General features: G+C 49.6%; 1 protein-coding gene across 50 annotated transcripts in view; it reads left to right on the forward strand.

Moving 5' to 3' along the window:
* SUN1 (Sad1 and UNC84 domain containing 1) overlaps positions 1 to 18,319 on the forward strand; it is a 57,288-nt gene that overhangs the window by 23,692 nt on the left and 15,277 nt on the right. For 3 of the 50 annotated variants that reach the window (XM_015446981.3, XM_005548956.4, XM_015446988.3), the window contains 14 exons: positions 1,235 to 1,419; positions 2,558 to 2,584; positions 2,700 to 2,879; positions 6,643 to 6,840; positions 7,720 to 7,803; positions 8,114 to 8,224; positions 9,806 to 9,904; positions 10,470 to 10,563; positions 11,130 to 11,188; positions 11,313 to 11,455; positions 11,910 to 12,119; positions 13,465 to 13,551; positions 14,832 to 14,875; positions 16,282 to 16,411. In XM_015446981.3, the coding sequence (XP_015302467.1) occupies positions 1,235 to 1,419; positions 2,558 to 2,584; positions 2,700 to 2,879; positions 6,643 to 6,840; positions 7,720 to 7,803; positions 8,114 to 8,224; positions 9,806 to 9,904; positions 10,470 to 10,563; positions 11,130 to 11,188; positions 11,313 to 11,455; positions 11,910 to 12,119; positions 13,465 to 13,551; positions 14,832 to 14,875; positions 16,282 to 16,411 (1,651 nt within the window). Of the gene's footprint in view, positions 1 to 1,234; positions 1,420 to 2,306; positions 2,585 to 2,699; positions 2,880 to 6,642; positions 6,841 to 7,719; positions 7,804 to 8,113; positions 8,225 to 9,805; positions 9,905 to 10,469; positions 10,564 to 11,129; positions 11,189 to 11,312; positions 11,456 to 11,909; positions 12,120 to 13,464; positions 13,552 to 14,831; positions 14,876 to 16,281; positions 16,412 to 18,319 lie in introns of those variants that run through there. The other 47 variants (XM_045389786.2, XM_045389788.2, XM_045389797.2 and 44 more) reach the window with 22 other exon arrangements.

The raw sequence follows: 18,319 nt of genomic DNA on the forward strand, positions 1-18,319 counted from the left end.
GTATTGATGTTCTGCCGTTCATGTTTCAAGTTCTCTTCACTGGTGCACTCCACGTGCAGTGCCAGCCCTCAGGTCTGGAAGCTTGTGGTCCTGTGGTGGGAGTTGAGCCACAGCTGTCCTACCACATGTTTAAGGAGGAAGGAATCTTACAGATTACACATGGTGTTGTGGACGATCTCCATGTCCAGTTCATTCTTTTTTCTTTTTTCTTTTTTCTTTTTTTGTTTGAGATGGAGTCTCTCTCTCGCCCAGGCTGGTGTGCAGTGGTGCAATCTTGGCTCACTGCAAGCTCTGCCTCCCGGGTTCACGCCATTCTCTTGCCTCAGCCTCCCGAGTAGCTGGGACTACAGGCACCCACCACCATGCCTGGCTAATTTTTTTTTTTTTTTTTTTTTTTTAATTTTTAGTAGAGACGGGGTTTTACTTTGTTAGCCAGGATGGTCTCAATCTCCTGACCTTGTGATCTGCCCACCTTGGTCTCCCAAAGTGCTGGGATTACAGGCATGAGCCACCGCACCCTGCCTTTTTTTTTTTTTTTTTTTTTTTGAGACCGAGTTTCGCTCTTGTTCCCCAGGCTGGAGTGCAATGGCGCTATCTCGGCTCACCACAACCTCCGCCTCCCCGGTTCAAGTGATTCTCCCACCTCAGCCTCCCGAGTAGCTAGGATTACAGGCGTCCGCCACCACGCCCAGCTAATTTTGTATTTTTAGTAGAGACAGGGTTTCTCCATGTTGGTCAGGCTGGTCTTAAACTCCCGACCTCAGGTGATCCGCCTGCCCTGGCCTCCCAAAGTGCTGGGATGACAGGCGTGAGCCACCACGCCCGGCCTGTGACCACCTATTCTTGCTGTACTTAATACAATTCCATCTTTACCAGTAACTTAGAAATCGCTTTTAGAAAAGGGGAGGATTACATTTATAAATCACAGTTTTTTTATTTTCCGGCCTTTTTTATTTTTAGTTTATTTTAGCTTTTAACCACTTTGGGGTCATGGTGGCCAAAATAACCTGGAAACTATTTTGTGTTTACAATTTTAGAGGGAGTTCTTGGATCCCAGCTTAAAAATTCCTTTTTTATATTAACAATTGATTCATTACAGCGGAAAAGGCATAAGAAAAGGGCTTGCCTTAAAATGCTGTTTTTATCCCCAGATGAAGAGTTTGTGTTGGTCAAATGTAATCGTTTTGTATTTTCTAGAAAAGATCTATAAACTTGCTGTCTTTTTTCTTCTTAGAACAGCGAAACAGCGCAGAAGCACAAACAAATCAGCTTTTAGTATCAACCACGTGTCAAGGCAGGTCACGTCCTTTGGCGTCAGCCACAGCGGCACTGACAGCCTGCAGGATGCTGTGACTCGACAGCCTCCTGTACTGGATGAGTCTTGGATTCGTGAACAGACCACAGTGGACCACTTCTGGGGTGAGTCCCTGGGAGATGCAGATCGCCCCACCTACGGTTGGGATGTCTCTCAGATTATGCTGGGGAGAGGGAGGCTATGGCCAGGTTGTTGGTTTGCAGGGATTATGCTGGGGAGAGGGCGGCTGTGGCCACATTGTCAGTTTGCACGGATTATGCTGGGGAGAGGGAGGCTGCGGCCAGGTTGTCGGTTTGCTGCATGACTGGTTGGGAGGAGCATCAGTTAGGTTTCAGGCTTGTCCTCAAATTTGATCAGGACGCTCCTTGGAAGCCGCTTCCATGTGCACCTTGTCAGGTTGTCATTGGGTTATGCTAACGTATAGTGACTAGTTGTAATGGGGAGATTAAGCAGCAGGTAGTAATCTTAAAACTCTGTTTTTATAAATGCATTACTTTTGTAGAATGTTTGAACAAAGTCCAAAAACGTACCAGTGTGTTTCCAAGAAAGCTCTAAGCAATGAAGCAGCCAGGGTTAGAGAGTTGTTAGAGAATGCTGCAGGGTGAGGCATTGGCACTCAGACTTGGCTGACGTGGGGTCTGGGCAGTGTGAGCCACAGCCTGGCTGGGGAGAGCATGGGGTCCCAAGGCTGTGCAAGGAGAGGGAAGCGTGGTAAGGGATGCCCAGCCGCTCATCTTCGTTCAGTTTATGTTCTGGTTGGCCCGTTTGAGACAATTAGAAGATCCAGATTAGTTCCAGAGATCATGTGTGCTAATTTTGAGAAGACTTGATATTCGTGTTTGTTCTGTTTTGCTCAACTAGTGAGAGTGGTTACCAGGTAATGGAGAGGCATCTGCTGCTGAGATGCATCTGCCGCTCTTGTGCCTCACTGAGCGGGCTGTGAGAAGATGGGCATTCCCCTCCTTCCCTCATGTTCTGCTTCCCTCCTTAGGCCAGGTGCTGTGTGTGCTGCCGTCTCTCTGTATTTTCTCCAAAGACAAGTTTTCACCTTCAGTCAGAAGATGGTATCTGCATCTATCTGGAGGCATTTTAGGAAATGAACCGTGACCAGTGCCATAATGATTTATTAACCATTGTAACCTTTACATTTTTAAAATGGGTTTTGTTCTTATTTGATAAGTTGAGCTCAAAAGCAAAAATGTGTGTGTTTTTTTTGGTTTTTTTTTTTTTTTTTTTTTTTAGGTCTTGACGATGATGGTGATCTTAAAGGTAATTATTTTCGTCCTTTTACTTTCATACACTTTTCAAAATAGAAGTTTTAGTTAAGTATCTGCAGACTGTGATAAACAGGTTCCATCTACCATCTACTGTTTGAAAACTTTAGGTGGAAATAAAGCTGCCATTCAGGGAAACGGGGACTTGGGAGCCGCCGCTGCCACCGCGCACAACGGCTTCTCCTGCAGCAACTGCAGCATGCTCTCCGAGCGCAAGGACGTGCTCACGGCGCACCCCGCGGCCCCCGGGCCCGTGTCGAGAGTTTATTCTAGGGACAGGAATCAAAAACGTAAGTCTCAGTCCTTTAAAACTCAAAAAAAGATGTGTTGTCCAAATTTAGTATTTCCTTTCTATAAGCCTCAGTGTCTGCAGTATTTGTCTTAGAGACTTAAAATTATCCTTTGAAAGTGTAAGAAGTACACCCCAAATCAGCGTCATCCTGCCTGTCCTCTTTCAGCTTACGTTTTATGTGGTTAGTAATTGTGTACCTAAAAGTATTTGAAATTCTATAAATTTGGACTTGATGTGAGCAAAAGAAAGTTTCTATGTAAACGAAACTATTAAAACTACAGTCACTTTCAGATGCACACCCTGATTTTTATAAAGCAGCATGGATGTTCACGCGTGCTGAAGGAATGGCTTTGGGACGTTGCTCTGGTCGGTTCTGTGAAGTGTTTATGCCAGTGTTCCTGTCAGGAAACCATTGCCCATGGTTGGTGCCCCGTGCTTATGGTGATGGAGGGGCCTTCGGAGAACATCTGGGTCTGGGAAGGACACGTGGCTCTGGTTTGTTCTGTGACAGCAGCAGTCATTGCAGGGAACCCCCTGACATGGACAACCTCTGTCCATGGACTTCCCTCAGTGGCGACTGGGAAAGAGTGTGGGCGTCCCTGCGGGGGTGCCCTCCCAGGTCTGCAGGAGAGACAGAGCCACAGGCCCCTTTCCGGCTTCCAGGCAGGACTGCGATGCCCTGAGGGGCTGGGAGTCTGTGCCCTTCATTATTACCTGGCCTGGGATCTCTCTCACCTGTGGCAGGAAGAGGCTGGGACCCTCGGCCGGGCCGGGTGCTGCCTCATTCTCAAGCCCTTGGCACCTTGTCCTTTGAAGCCCTCATTCTGCTGTGCTTGGAGGTGCCGGAAGCCTCAGGAGTGCAGGGCCGGGTCTGTCTTATCCACTCCAAGCCTAGCTATGCCCATGACGTGGGACGTTCGTCCAGTATTATTCAAATGACCGGACATAATGAAGGATGGCAACAGGATGAAGGCTTCCGCCCTAAGAGTTCTAGCATCTTGTTTTTACCAACTTGTCTTCGTGGCCCTCACTTGTGGTTGTGTCTGCTGTGGTGGTATGGACACTGCTAGTGTTAATGCCGCACAGTAAGTGTGAAAGGGGCCGAGAAAGGTGGCGGGAGCAGGGCGGCACATGGGTTTTCCTCACGGCACTGTGCACGGTGCCCGCTTGGGTTCCTCCATGTGGACCAGCACCACTGAGCACCCACTCTGCGCCAGGCACTGTTCGTGGTGGTCACGGCAGCCCCCTTTTTACCGACAAGCAAACTGGGGCTCAGCCAGCTCAGGAGGCTCGCAGGCAGGTGGGGGAGCCTGGAGCTGAGCCCAGGTGTCTGACCCAGGTGTTCCCCCTTAACTGCCTGCCTCCATGAGCACTTGGCACCCCACGGCCTGTGCGGTGCTGCACGTGAGCCCTCGCATAGCTTACGCGACACGCACAAGGATTCCCTGTATTCAGGGTTTATTGAGGCTGTGTTTTGAAGCATGCCATTGATAGGCTGAACATAACATTTTTCTTAGAATAAAAGCACATTCCATACACTCTACTATGGCAGAATAAGGAGGTTCACAGATAATTGAGAGAAGCTACCAAACTCTGCTGTTTTCCGAAGGCCTCCCTAGGCGTGTTGTAGTAAATGTGTGTTTATGACTGACAGAATTTTGGGGATCAGGGCCCAAGCTTAGCCGTGCAGTTGAGTGTGTCTTTAGATGGAAAAGGCGTTGGTGTGGTGTGGATTGTGGCTTCCCGAAACTCATGGTACCTGCCCGCAGACGTCGGTCTCATGGCGCCTCCCCACAGATGTTGGTCTTGGGTGTTTTGGGGGAGAAAACAAGCCCCATCCTTCCCGCAGGGGTTCTGGGCTTCACACCTGCCTCACCCTCTCAGATGAAGGCCAGGACTTGTGCGGCCCACATTAGTGTTCTCCCTGTATTACAGTAAAATATGTTTATCAAAGAACATTGGAAAATCAGGCACAAAGAAGAAAATAAAAATCACCTACAAGCTGCCACACCAGAAAAAAAGCACACTTCCAGAAATTTCCTCTCTACGTACTTACAGTCAGATTGCGTGAATTGGTTGCATAATCATATTTACTTAAAATAAATATGGCTTTCCTCAAGTATAAATTTTCTCTCCACATTTTCTTTATTTTTGTTTTCATGTATGTATTGTAATTCTCTCTCTAAAGTCTTTCAGTAGTACAGATAAAGTAAGTCCTTTCCCCCCACCCAATCCATCTCCTCCTGGGGGAACCACGGCTAATGATAATAGTTGAATGGGAATTCTTACGCTTTTTAAAATGCGGTAAAATTCAGATAACATGAAATTAGCCATTAAAATGTACGGGTTAGGAGTAGTCAGCCTCCTGTTGCATGACTGTCCTGGGATTCTCTTATGCACCTGCAGAACCGTGCAGTTTTGGCTTTGTTTTTCCTTAAATGCCATCATGGTGTATGCACAGTTTAGCCTTTCTTTTCATTTTATATGTTAATTGATGCTTGTATGGTTTTTTTTTTTTTTTTTTTTTTGAGACAGAGTCTTGCTCTGTTGCCCAGGCTGGAGTACAGTGATGTGATCTCAGCTCACTGCAGCCTCCACCTCCCGGTTTCAATCAGTTCCCCTGCCTCAGCCTCCCGAGTAACTGGGACTACAGGCGCATTCCACCACGCCCGGCTAATTTTTGTATTTTTAGTAGAGTTGGGGTTTCACCATGTTGGCCAGGCTGGTCTTGAACTCCTGACCTCGTGATTCACCCGCCTTGGCCTCCCAAAGTGCTGGGATTACAGGCGTGAGCCTCCATGCCCCACCCAACACACATTGTATCTTCTGAAGTGAGAGGTGGCACATGCCTGCAGTCCCAGCTACTTAGGAGGCTGAGGCAGGAGGATCGCTTGAGCCCAGGAGGTCGAGGCTACAGTGAGCTGAGATCGTACCCCAGCACTTCAGCCTGGGCAAGAGTGAGACCTGTCTCAAATCAATAAATTAAAAAATAGGCTGGATACTGTGGCTTATGCCTGTAATCCCAGATCTTTGGGAGGCAAAGGTGGGAGGATCACATGAGGCCTGGAGTTTGGGACCAGCTTGGGCTGTAACATAGCAAGATCCTATCTCTAAAAAAGCAGAAACAAATTAGCTGGGCATGATGGCATGTGCCTGTACTCCCAGCTACTCAGGAGGCTGAGGCAGGAGGATCACTTAGGCCCGGAGTTCAAGGCTGCAATGGGCTATGATCATCCCACTGCTAGGCGACAGAGAAAGACCCTGTCTCTAAAAAAAAAATTAAGAATAAAAATAATAAATAGGAAAGGAGGTGATTCTGGAGGTGATTCCGGTGCTCCGGTGTCCCATCCTTAAGCTGGTGGGTCAGAGGCCATGAAGCAAATGGCTGTTTGGCAGTATCTGAATGTGGTAGTATATGTGTAAACAGCATTGGAGTGAAGTGGCCGCGACTCGGGGACTCTGTAGATGATTGCTAGTGCGGCAGCAGAGCTGGCGGCCTTCCCCAGGGGTTACCCTGCAGCCCCCTCTCCGGGGTCGCCCGGGGGTTACCCCGCAGCCCCCTCTCCGGGGTCCCCCAGGGGTTACCCTGCAGCCCCTCTCCAGAGTCCCCTGTCCACCACCAGCTGGGCTGTTCCCCAAGTGATTATCTTTGGTGTCCATTCTAAAAGTGCCTGAAATGAGTAATTTGGCTACTTGACTTATCAGGAAGTAGATGTTGGCTTTATGGGAAGAAATAACGCGTGTTCATGGTTTTTTAATAGGCGGTGCGTCTTTCTACGTGAATAGGATTTTGTGGCTGGCCAGATACACTGCGTCATCTTTTTCATCATTTTTAGTTCAACTTTTTCAAGTGGTTTTAATGAAGCTCAATTATGAATCAGAAAATTACAAATTGAAAATTTATGAATCAAAAGATTGTGAATCCGAAAGCTTTAAATCAAAAAGCCATGAATCAAAAGGTATTTAAATATTTTTTCCCTCCTTCTTCCACCAGTCGCTTTCGCGGTGGAGAAAGCACTGTGCTTTTCCTCGCCGGGCGCCTCCCTCACTGCCTCCTCCTGCAGTCTTGGTGCTGGCCCTCTCCTGGCTTCCCCCTCTGGATCTTGCATCTCTGGGAGCTTGTGGAACTTTTCCTTTGTTCTGTGTGTAGTTCGGTTCTCTCAGAGCTGATCAGTGTTGAAACAGCTTTAAGGTTACTTCTTAAATGAAAAGTTAATGTGCTCAACTTTTGATTTTTATTAGCTTTTTAAAGCAAAAACTTTACCTGAGTGGTATTTAGAACCTATTTTTTGAGAATTTTTTTTTTTGAGACGGAGTTTCACTCTTGTTGCCCAGGCTGGAATGCAATGGCGCGATCTCAGCTCACTGCAAACTCCGCCTCCTGGGTTCAAGCGATTCTCCTGCCTCAGTCTCCCGAGTAGCTGGGACTACAGGTGCCCGCCACCACGCCCGGCTAATTTTTTATATTTTTAGTAGAGATGGGTTTCACCATATTAACCAAGATGGTCTTGAACTCCTAACCTTGTGATCTGCCCACCTCAGCCTCCCACGTGCTGGGATTACAGGCGTGAGCTGCTGCGCCCGGCCCAGAACGATTTTAAGCTGATGTTTGTATTGTTTGGACTGCGCGCGGGATTTAGCCAGGGGGTGGGGGGTCTTTCCCGTCTCTTCTCGTGGCCCGGGCCCTGTCACCGGCGTGGTAGGAGCCATCCGCTGCGTGAGCTCTGTGGAAGTGGCTAGCCTAGCACATTCTCTGATCATGGTGACTTCATCAGGGTGCGAGGAGCGCTCGAGCTCGGTGTTGTGAGTTCTCTAAGCCTCTTTTGCATGTGTTGCAGCTCATGCCAGTTACTGTGGGAGAATGAATGTGAGAGAGGTTCTCAGAGAGGATGGCCACCTCAGTGTAAATGGGGAAGTGCTGTGTAAGTATGGCTTCGTTTTCCTGTGAGCGTCGGTCGTGGAGTTGGCCCCACATGCCGTCACGTTGGGCACTAGCAGAGAATGAGCGGCCCGTGTGACATGGTGGTCCTCACTGATGACGACGGGCTGGTGGAGCTGCTGCTTAAGCCCCCATCACAGAAGCTCATAGCCACCAGATTGCATTTGCTTTGATTGTTAACTGTCTTGTGTGTAATTGAGTTTCCTAGTTTTTCAGACTGCCGTTGCCGTGCACAGCTGAGATGGACAGAGTTTGCTTGTGAATCCGCCACATTCACTGCTTGTCACCCACAGGCGACGACTGTAAGGGCAAGAGGCACCTCGACGCGTACACAGCTGTCCACTTGCAGTCGCCACGGCCGCCCAGGCGGGCAGGGACCCTCCGGCACATCTGGGCGTGTGCAGGTTGTCTCTCGCCCCGTCTCCATCTCATCCTGCCCCGTCACCACGCTATTTGCGCCTTGTGTGGTTTGTGCTTGGAATTCAAGTGCTTTAAAGTCTTGCTGTAAAAACTGACAAGAATAGTATTAACTTTGGTTTAAAACAGGGTGAATCTCTCTCGAAAAGATTCCTTGTGAATTGATTTTTTGGAGATGGAGTCTCACTCTGTCGCCCAGGCTGGAGTGCAGTGGTGCAGTCTCGGCTCACTGCAGCCTCCGCCTCCTGAGTTCAGACAATTCTGCCACAGCCTCCTGAGTGAAGGATTCTTTTTGTGTTTTTAGTAGAGACAGGATTTCGTTATGTTGGTCAGTCTGGTCTTGAACTCCTGACCTCAGGTGATCGACCTGCCTCGGCCTCCCAAAGTTCTGGGATTACAGGTGTGAACCACTGCACCTGGCCTCCTTGTACATTTATTTAGGATGAGTTAAACATTTGAAAAGGAATGTATTTGCGGTGAGATTGAAAGTTGAGAAAAGGTGAGTCCCTGCTCACCCCGCTGTGTGGGAACTGGAACCGGGGCTCGCCGCGGCTGCACCTCTGCCCTGTGCCGCTTTAGTGGTTGCTGTCTGTGCCCCAAAGCTTACATGAGCACATTACTTGTTTCCAGTCTACACTCAAAACTTTCTTGGCAGAGAGACACCCTTTTTTGGCATCTTAAAAAAAAAGTTTCAAAAATAATTGTCTCATCTGCTAATTAATAAACGTAAAGCAATTGATTTTTCTGTTAAATTCTCATAAGCCATACTTCTTTGCATGCCAGCCATGTTGTAATTACATAGTTGCAGGAATTAACATATAGATGTTAAGTCAGTGTGAGGAGAGAACCACCCACCATGAGATCTGGAACAAAACTTACTTTGGGAGGCCGAGGCGGGTGGATCACTTGAGGCCGGGAGTTCAAGACCAGCCTGGCCAACATAGCAAAACCCTGTCTCTTTAAAAAAAAAAAAAAAAAAACTGGAACAAAACGGATTTCATGAGTTTCCTGCTTTTTGTAATGTGAGGTTTGATACTAAGTTGATTGTGGTGCATTCCATCATCCGGTAGTGCCGTGTTACCCTTCTGAAACACTTTTTCACTAGAAAATATTAGCCTTTAGAATAATGTGAATTTTGGTCTTTGAGTAATTATTTTCTCACCTAGAGCGTATGAACTGCAGGGGTCTATGGAATTTCAATCTGCTTTAAAATATGGTACTATCTTTCCAATATAAACTGTGCTGGCACCAATGGCCAATATTTATAGGGTGGCTTCCAACCGCTGCCCCCGGGGTTTCCTAAGGAATATCTGCATTTTACATCTGAAGTATCTGCAGGCAGAAGTGAGTGAAAATATTAAATATAGAACTGAGCTTTTCCTATGGTAATGTCAGTGCGGTATTGCCAACACTTACAAGAGTTACTTGGTTTTCGTATTTTTTGAGGAGACTCGACCCACCGACGTGGGCTCTGGTGAAGTGTGTGGTGTGGGTGTCCCCGCGGTGCCGTCAGTGCGGAGGCTGGTCTCTGGCATCTGTCTGCGGCCTTACACGTCTTCTCTGCGCAGGTTACTTCTTGCTGCAGACTCTGCGCAGGATCGGAGCTGCGGGCCGGGCTGTGTCTAGGACGGCGTGGTCGGCCCTGTGGTTGGCCGTGGTTGCTCCAGGTGGCTATTTTGGGTTTCTGTGTTGCGTTCTCTCCAGAGCTTCTGGCAGCTAAGCACCTGCACTCGATGATTTACCTAACCAAGTAAAAATCTCATGTAGGCTCTCATGCTTTGACCCTTGGCGTAACGTGTCTCGTTCCTCATGATGTAGCAGTGTTAACTGACTCTACTTGCTGCATGAGCACCCTTGGTTTCTCTGGGGTTGCGTCTGGGGTGAGTCCGGCTGCTTGAGTGCCCTGTGCAGGGCACAGAATGCATGGATCTGGGGCTTGCTCTCCTGCATCCTGTCCTGCGTGTTCATCAGCGTGATACGTTACTGCCTCGCCTCTCCTGCATCCTGTCCTGCGTGTTCATCACGTTACTGCCTCGCCTCTCCTGCATGCTGTCCTATGTATTCATCAGCGTGGCACGTTACTGCCTCGCGTGGCAACTAGCATCATGGAACTTCTTCACCTCCAGCTTCATCTTCATGTGCTTCTTGCTTGGCCTTCACAGAAACAGTCCATTTAGGAGCTTGGTTTTCCTGAGAACATTTCCTTAGAACGTTTGGTGTTTTCTCTTGTAGGGAAGGCAGCCTCCGGAGTGTTCTGGTGGCTAGGGATTGGATGGTACCAGTTTGTTACTTTGATTTCTTGGCTGAATGTGTTTCTTCTTACCAGGTAAGGAAATGGATATCATGTCAGCTTGGTGCTTTAAAGAACCAATTTTGTGCCATTCGCAGGCTCTCATTTGATTTGTTATTTTATAAGGATTTCGCTTATGTTCACATAGTGTTTATATATTTTACAAAAGTGCCTTTATATTCTTATTTTTCAAACCAACCTGTGAGGTAAGAAAGGCGCAGATATCATTAAGGAAAACAAGTGTGCAGAGGTGAGGCAGCTGGAAGGGCCTGGGCAGGGTGGGGACCCAGGTCCAGGCTCCTCCCCTGCTGCAGTGCCCAGTGGCGCCAGTCACCTCGGGAGACTGGTGACCTGAAGGGGCAGAGACTCAGGGCAGCTCAGGCCGTCCCCACAGCACCAGAGAGTTGGTACCATAGGTCTCGAGGACGCCGTTGTACACTAAGGTTCTCCTGTAGGCGTCACAAGCCTTGTAGATAAAACCGTAACTGCTTTTCTAACACTGGGGGGTGGATTTTGCACAAAATTATCTAGAGGGGGAAAGCAGATTGGTGAATGCTGACTTTCATTATTTCCAAATCAAAGGTTTTCATTTTTACCCCCAGGTGCCTTCGAAACATCTGCAAGCTTTTAGTCTTGCTCGTCCCACTCCTCCTTTTACTTGGTAAGTCAATCCAGGGGCTAAGCAATACACATACATGTAACTTAGTGGAAAAAAATGAGCGTGTAAGTCCATGTTTTGAGAAACGTGGTGTACCTGTGTGCGTGTGGTGGTTATTCTCTTTTAGCAGGTCTCTCCTTACGGGGCCAGGGCGATTTCTTTTCGTTCCTGCCTGTGTTGAACTGGGCAAGCACGCATAGAACACAGCGGGTGGATGACCCCCAGGATGTATTTAAACCCGCGACTTCTCGCCTGAACCAGCCTCTGCAGGTAAGAGGGTAGAAGGGCCTGTCAGTTGGCACCGCACATGTGAGGTCTTCAGAGACGCATCCACACTGCTGTAAGCCAGGCACTGCGGTCAGGTGCCCTGTTGTAGGAAATATTTTTAAATGTCAGATAAGCAAGTCTTTGGAGCTCCTTAAGTGTTCTAAGAGTTCAAATGCACATTTAAAGTACTCTCATGATTCAGTTAGTTTTAATGTAAAAAACATTATAGTATTCATTACTGTGCAAAGTACAGAAAGTATAGAGAAGCAAATGAGAACCACCCATAGTCAGGCACATAAGGATCGAACCTGATACTCCAGGTTTCTGTGGATTCCTCCATTTGTGTGCTGTGCACCCCAGAGCTGGCATCTTGCTGTAGGACACTGTTTGGAGGTTTTGACTGACTCTGCTCATGGTGACTTGATTACCTGGTTTCATTCCTCTCTTACCATTTCAGGGTGACAACGAGGCTTTTCCATGGCATTGGATGAGTGGCATGGAGCAGCAGGTGACCTCCCTGTCTGGACAGTGCCACCACCATGGCGAGAATCTCCGAGAGCTGACCACTTTGCTTCAGAAGCTGCAGGCTCGGGTGGACCAGATGGACAATGGCGCTGCCGGGCCATCAACATCGGTCAGAGATGCTGTGGGACAGCCCCTGAAGGAGGTGAGTGCTGCTGGGCTACCGGGCTCCACGGTGACAGCAGCGCGCTTCTGGGTGCCGTGTTCTCTCTCTTTGGGCGACAGAGGGGATGGGAGAGGTGTCGTTGTGACAAGGGGTTGCACTTTCTGTTCTTAGTTGTTGAGAGCAGTGTGCCGGGGAAGGAGTGGGTTTCCCATCGTCTGCTGATGACCAGGAGGTGTGGCTTCCATAGCACGCGTGGAAGTGGTGGGCAGGAGATGTGTGATAACCCCAAGCGGGAAGTCTGGCGGTCGTGGAGAACCGTGGCCTTTCCTGTCCTGTTCTCCAGATTGCCCTCTTGGTGACAGGTCATGGCGCTCTGTCCCTGCAGACGGGACGGCCACTGAGTGTCCCTGTAGACAGGACGACCACTGAGATGGACACATACTGTCTCACGTGGGCCCCAGACGCACTTCGCCTCGGAGGCAGCCCAAGATGCTCCCGCCCACCGCAGGGATTGCGTGGGGGGGCCCAGGAACCTCTGCTTCAGAGGATGCCCTCTCTTGTAAAGAAAATAGTCGACAGCTTTTCAGAACAGTTTAGTGAAAACTAAATTGTATGTGGCCTGAGCTCATTTTAGTACAGATTGAGCCCATTCTTAAGCTGTCTTCCAGCATGTGCCTGTCTGGGTGTGATCATGGCAGTGATTGGAACGCAGAGCAGGGCTTCCCTCAGAAGCGGTGCACGCAGTGTTAAACGCTCAGCCACCTGGCAGCGGGCAAAGCCTGGTACCTGCTTCCCGGAGCCTCTAGCTCATGTTTGCATCTGCACTGCCTAGTGGAGGACGCCACTACTAGCATATGGTCGTTACATTTTTGTCAGTCAACACCACATCGAACTTTAAATGGCAGGTTCTCACTTGCATGGCCCCATTTCAGGTGCCCAGTAGCCACGAGTGACTGGTGCTGCCCTGCTGGGCAGCACAGCTGCAGCACGGCCCACCGTGGCCCGAGGTGGGCATCAGGCCCTCACGGGGTTTGCTGCGTCAGTGCACTGGGCTCAGGCCTGTGGTCCCAGCTACTCAGTAGGCCGAGGCGGGAGGGTCGTCTGAGCCCAGGAGGTGGAGGTTGCAATGAACCACAGAGGGGACCCGTGGTTCAGGCTGGAGTGCAGCCGTAAAATAAATAAATATATAAATAAAGATCTCTGGAGTTAGGGATGAAGATGAGGATGTTGTTATTAAGCGGATTACTCCTTTAGGGTCTGTGCCACATTGCAACTGCAGATTCTCTGATTGTCGACATTCCGTGTAGAAACGCCTTGGCCTAACTTGCCAGGTTTTTGTTGCTTAGCTTTCTCCATCATTTGTTCACCCCTTTTCTTTCCTAAGACTGACTTTATGGCTTTTTACCAAGAACATGAAGTGCGCATCTCACACTTGGAAGATATTCTGGGAAAACTGAGAGAAAAATCTGAGGTATTTATTTTGCACCTTATGCTTTTTTAAAATAAAAAGAAAATCAACTATGGCTCATATTTTAAAGCCTCTGGGTCATTTAATGTTCCTCTTTTTAGGCTATTTGCTGTTGTGTAAAGTGGAAAGAAACACTTGTTCTCTGTCTGGTGTGGCAGGGGCTCTGGGACTCTAACATTTAATCGGGCGTGTAACTCACTCATCCCTGTGTCTCGGCACAGAGTAGGGCTGCACACGCCAGGAGGTGGCTCTGCCAATTCCAGGCGGCCTCTGGGTTCCCATCCAGCTTTTTCCGGCTCCAGGGTGCTTCCTCGCTGCCACACACCCCCTTGCAGTGTCTTTAGAGGGGAGATAAAGGACCTGAACCTTTTGACAGACAGCACTAGCTTTGGGTGGGAAGGCTGGGACCATTAGTTGCTGAGAATGCCAGGGGAGGGGCCGGGCCTCTGCGCTGCCCTCAGCCCTTGGGAGTTAGGGTGGGGCTCAGGTTCCGGCTCTTTGTGTCTCTGGTGCTTGACACAGAGCCTGGCGTGTCACATGTGCATGTGTGTATTGAACTACATTGAGAAACGTGGTGAGCCTAAGGGTTGTCTTTAGCACACCCTTTTGGGAATCTTGGGACCTGCTCATGGATTATGGAACCTGTGAGATCAGGCGGGTTTACCTGGGAGGGAGAGGAGGGCTGAGAGGAGCAGGCAGAGGGGAGAATGTACCTGCCTGCGAGGGTCTGCGGGGCGCCGCCTCCTGTGTCCACTCATGAAGGTCTGCGGGGCGCCGCCTCCTGTGTCCGCTCGCGAGGGTCTGCAGGGTGCCTCCTCCTATGTCCGCCTGCCCTGGGCCAGGCTGTGGAGACCTCCGTGGAGTGAGACTTGGGGCTGACGCCGGCACTCAGCATGGTGCTGCTGTCAGGTCGCGCGGATGGCACAGGCCAGCATGGCTCAGCTTCATGTGTGCCTCTGCCGTGTCCCTGTCCTTCACGTTTAGAACACACTTTGGAGGTGTGACAGGGAGCTGACTCCCAGCCTGGGTGCTGGTTACGGGAGCTGCATGTTCTGAGCCCGCCAGGCCGTCCCCGTGTGATTTGTGCTCCTTTCTGCACACACTTGATGAAGGTTACTTTCAAATGTACAATGAACACTTCCTACCTGCCACCCACAGGCGGATCTGGACTTTGAATTAAAGGGGGTGTTTCAGAGAAATCAATGGAGTTTTAAGTATATGGATTTATGAAAAGTTAATATATAACTTAAGTATTTCAGTAGATTATTTCTTGTATTTTTTAGGCCATCCAGAAGGAACTAGAACAGACCAAGCAAAAAACAGTCAGGTAGGAGGATTTGGAAAACACTCACTTTTGTCTTCTCTGTGTGTGTGTGTGTGTGTGTTTGTTATGTGGAGCGGCAGCAGAGTGATGAACGAGGGGACACGGGGCCAGCCTCCACCGTGGGTCACCTGAAGGCCCTGAGGTTTGTGCTGACAGACACTCCTGCTGGGCTGCGTGAGGACAAACGGGTCCTGAGGGACTTGCCACATCCCCTTCCGTGTGGCATGGACCTCCGTGTCAAAGGTGCTGCCCTTGCCCCTGCTGTAACTTCGTCTCCAGTGTGCTTGCAGGACCACCCTCAGGGAGTAGGTCGAGGCCCATCTTGCAGCCCATGCCATAGTGGGTGTCATGGTGGGCTCTGCGCCGGGCCTGCGCTGGCACCGTTGGCATCTAGGTGGGTGGGGTTACAGCTCAGCCTCATCCCTGCTGCTGCTCCTGGTGGGCAGGACACCTGCTTCCAGAACCACCCGATTTGTGCTGGGCATGTCACGGTGGGCCTCTGCGTGGCTGTTGGCCCTGCTGCCCTTGGAATTCATGGCACATCCGGGTCCCTCTGCGCTTCCTGGGGATGCTGGCGTTTTGCTCTTCGAGGACTCCAGGCGGCTTTCTTCCACACAACTACTGATTTGCCTGAAGCCTGCTTAAGTGGAGTGCCTCCCTCTCACAGGTGTTCCCAACACGGCAGCTTTGTCTGTCTTCCTTAGTTTTATACACACAGCTCATACACCCACAGCCCTCCCCGCTTCTAGATTGGGCAGCCTTGGCTTGGTTGTGGTTTCCCAAGGTCCCCGCGTCTGCACTCAGGAGGGTCCGTCCTCCCCTGTGCCCCATGTTCCTCCTCTGTGAGGACAGGTGTGAGAGCTGAAGCAGTTTTCTCTTCTTCCAAAGCTTTTATTTCAATAAAAAGTTGCTTTAATACGGTAATATGTCAGTCCTAAAGTGTTGATCCGGGAATGAGCTTTTTGAGATATGAATTGTTAGTATCTCATTAAGTATGTGTACCTATAAAGGCCTCAAGTGATCCATCTGCTTCGGCCTCCCAAAGTGCTGGGCTTATAGGCATGAGCAACCGTGCCCAGTCCAGAAATAAAGTTTTTAGATGCTTAAATCGTTTTCAGAGAGAGCTCTCACTCGCCACTGAGAAACACCGCTAGCAGCATTTTTGTAGGTAGCCTCCTTGTGCAGTGTGGATATTTGTATGTTACAGACATAAATTGATGCAGAAGACGACCTCTCTGGGATTTTTATTGGAAACTGGCATTCAGTTTCCATGTTAGTGTGGCACAGGTTGACATCTGTACAGTTAGGACACCCAGGAGTGGGATCGGGTCCCCTCAGCCTGTGTGTAGTGCGGGAAGTGTGTAGGCTGGGAGGCTTGTGTGTGACCCATTCTCACTGTTGGATTCCAGTGCGGTTGGTGAGCAGCTCCTGCCCACGGTTGAGCACCTCCAGCTGGAGCTGGATCAGCTAAAGTCAGAGCTGTCCAGCTGGCGACACATGAAGACTGGCTGTGAGACAGTGGATGCTCTACAAGAAAGAGTGAGCTGCTTGCGTGTTTACTTTTTGTTTTATAATAGAGTAAAAGAAAACCTGATGACTTAGGTTTATTAGTTGTTTAAATTTTTTTTTTTTTTTTTTTTTTGAGACCGAGTCTTGCTGTGGCGTGCAGGCTAGACTGCAGTGGCACGATCTCGGCTCACTGCAGACCACCTCCACCTCTTGGGTTCAAACTCTTCTCCCACCTTAGTCTCCCGAGTAGCTGGGACTAGTGGCACGTGCCACTATGCCCAGCTAATTTTTGTGTTTTCAGTAGAGACGGGGTTTCACCACGATGGTCAGGCTGGTCTCAAGATTCCTGACTCCAAGTGATCTATTTGCTTCGGCCTCCCAAAGTGCTGGGATTACAGGCCTTAGCCACCCACCATGCCTGGCCTAAGTTGTTTAATTTCAACTTCCTTTAAAAACTTTTTTGACTATATGTGAACTTTTTAAATATTTCAAAATAACTAATTCAGCGCTCTGTAGATTTTCCCGTTCCCGCACCACCGCCTGTCAGCACCCACCGTGCGTCTTTCCAGTCTCCTTGGTGTGCGTGCAGCCCAGGGCCAGCGCTGACTTGTGGCTGGGTTGTTGCTGTGTACCTTTCATTAAATAGACTCACCTTGAACCTGCTGCTTGCTCTGTTTCATGTTAAAACATATCATAGACATTGCTTCAAGTCCATCATCCTTAGGCAGAGGAGAAAATCTAGACATTTAGAGCTGCTTAAGAATGAAAACACAATCATTTGGCAAAAGTCGTCAAAGTCAGACAGTAGATTGGTAAAGGTATTTGCAATATGTGTGGTAAAATTATCTCTGATGGGCAGAGAGCCCCTAGAATTGGTAGGAAGAGAAGCAGTGGCGACAGAGAAAGCGTGCGATAGGCTGGGCGCGGTGGCTCACACCTGTAATTCCAGCAGTCTGGGAGGCCTAGGCGGGCGGATCACCTGAGGTCAGGAGTTCGAGACCAGCCTGTCCAACTTGGTGAAACCCTCTACTAAAAATACAAAATTAGCCGGGTGTGGTGGCGTGGGTCTGTAATCCCAGCTACTCGGGAGGCCGAGGCAGGAGAATCGCTTGAACCTGGGAGGCGGAGGTTGCAGTGAGCCGAGATCACGCCATTGCACTCCAGCCTGGGCGAGAGTGAAGCTCTGTCTCAAAAAAAAAAGAAAAAGCCAATGTGCCATCAGGGAGCTCAGTCCTGCTGATGGGACTTGCAGACTACAGCAGGCTCTCATCTGTAGTCTACAGGCCCACGAGGACGCCGGCTGCTGTCAGCACTGGCCAAGGCAGCAGGCTTTCCCCTGGCCAGGAGGACTGTCACCAACCACGGCCTCGGGGGGAAAATCTTAGGATATTCACCAGTGACAAATACCTGCACTCTTTGAAACGCACAACCATGCCCTTGGGAGTCATCCTACAGAAATAAAGGCACCAGTACAGAGGCCACACAGGCAGGAGGGTTAGCGCTGCGAAGTTAGTGTGGGGAGAAGTGAGGGTAGAAAGCAGCCACGTGCCACTGTTAGCGGGTGTGGGCTAGAGAAAGGTGTGTCCACACGTGGAGCGTGGGAGGGTGGCTGTGATGAACGGCCGTGCCATAGGCTTTGCCATTTCCTTCACGGTCTATTGTTATAAAGCAAGAAGAAAAAGGTATTTACATATGTGTTTGTGTGCGTAGAAATAACACGGGGCGTATTTAGCATACATGAAGCTATAATTTAGGTTCGTTTATATGACTGTTTTCTTACCAGACCAAGTTTGTTGATGGCAGGGCCTCTCCAGTGCACCTGTGTGCCTAGCTGCAGGGTGCCCGGCGGGTGCTTGCTGGATGGACATGCACCTCCGGATGGTGTGGACATGCCCCATCGCATCTTGCAGCTCCTAAGATGCAGGTCGTCCTCATCCC

The sequence above is a fragment of the Macaca fascicularis genome, chromosome 3 (assembly GCF_037993035.2).
Source record: "Macaca fascicularis isolate 582-1 chromosome 3, T2T-MFA8v1.1".
NCBI classification, from domain to species: Eukaryota; Metazoa; Chordata; class Mammalia; order Primates; family Cercopithecidae; genus Macaca; species Macaca fascicularis.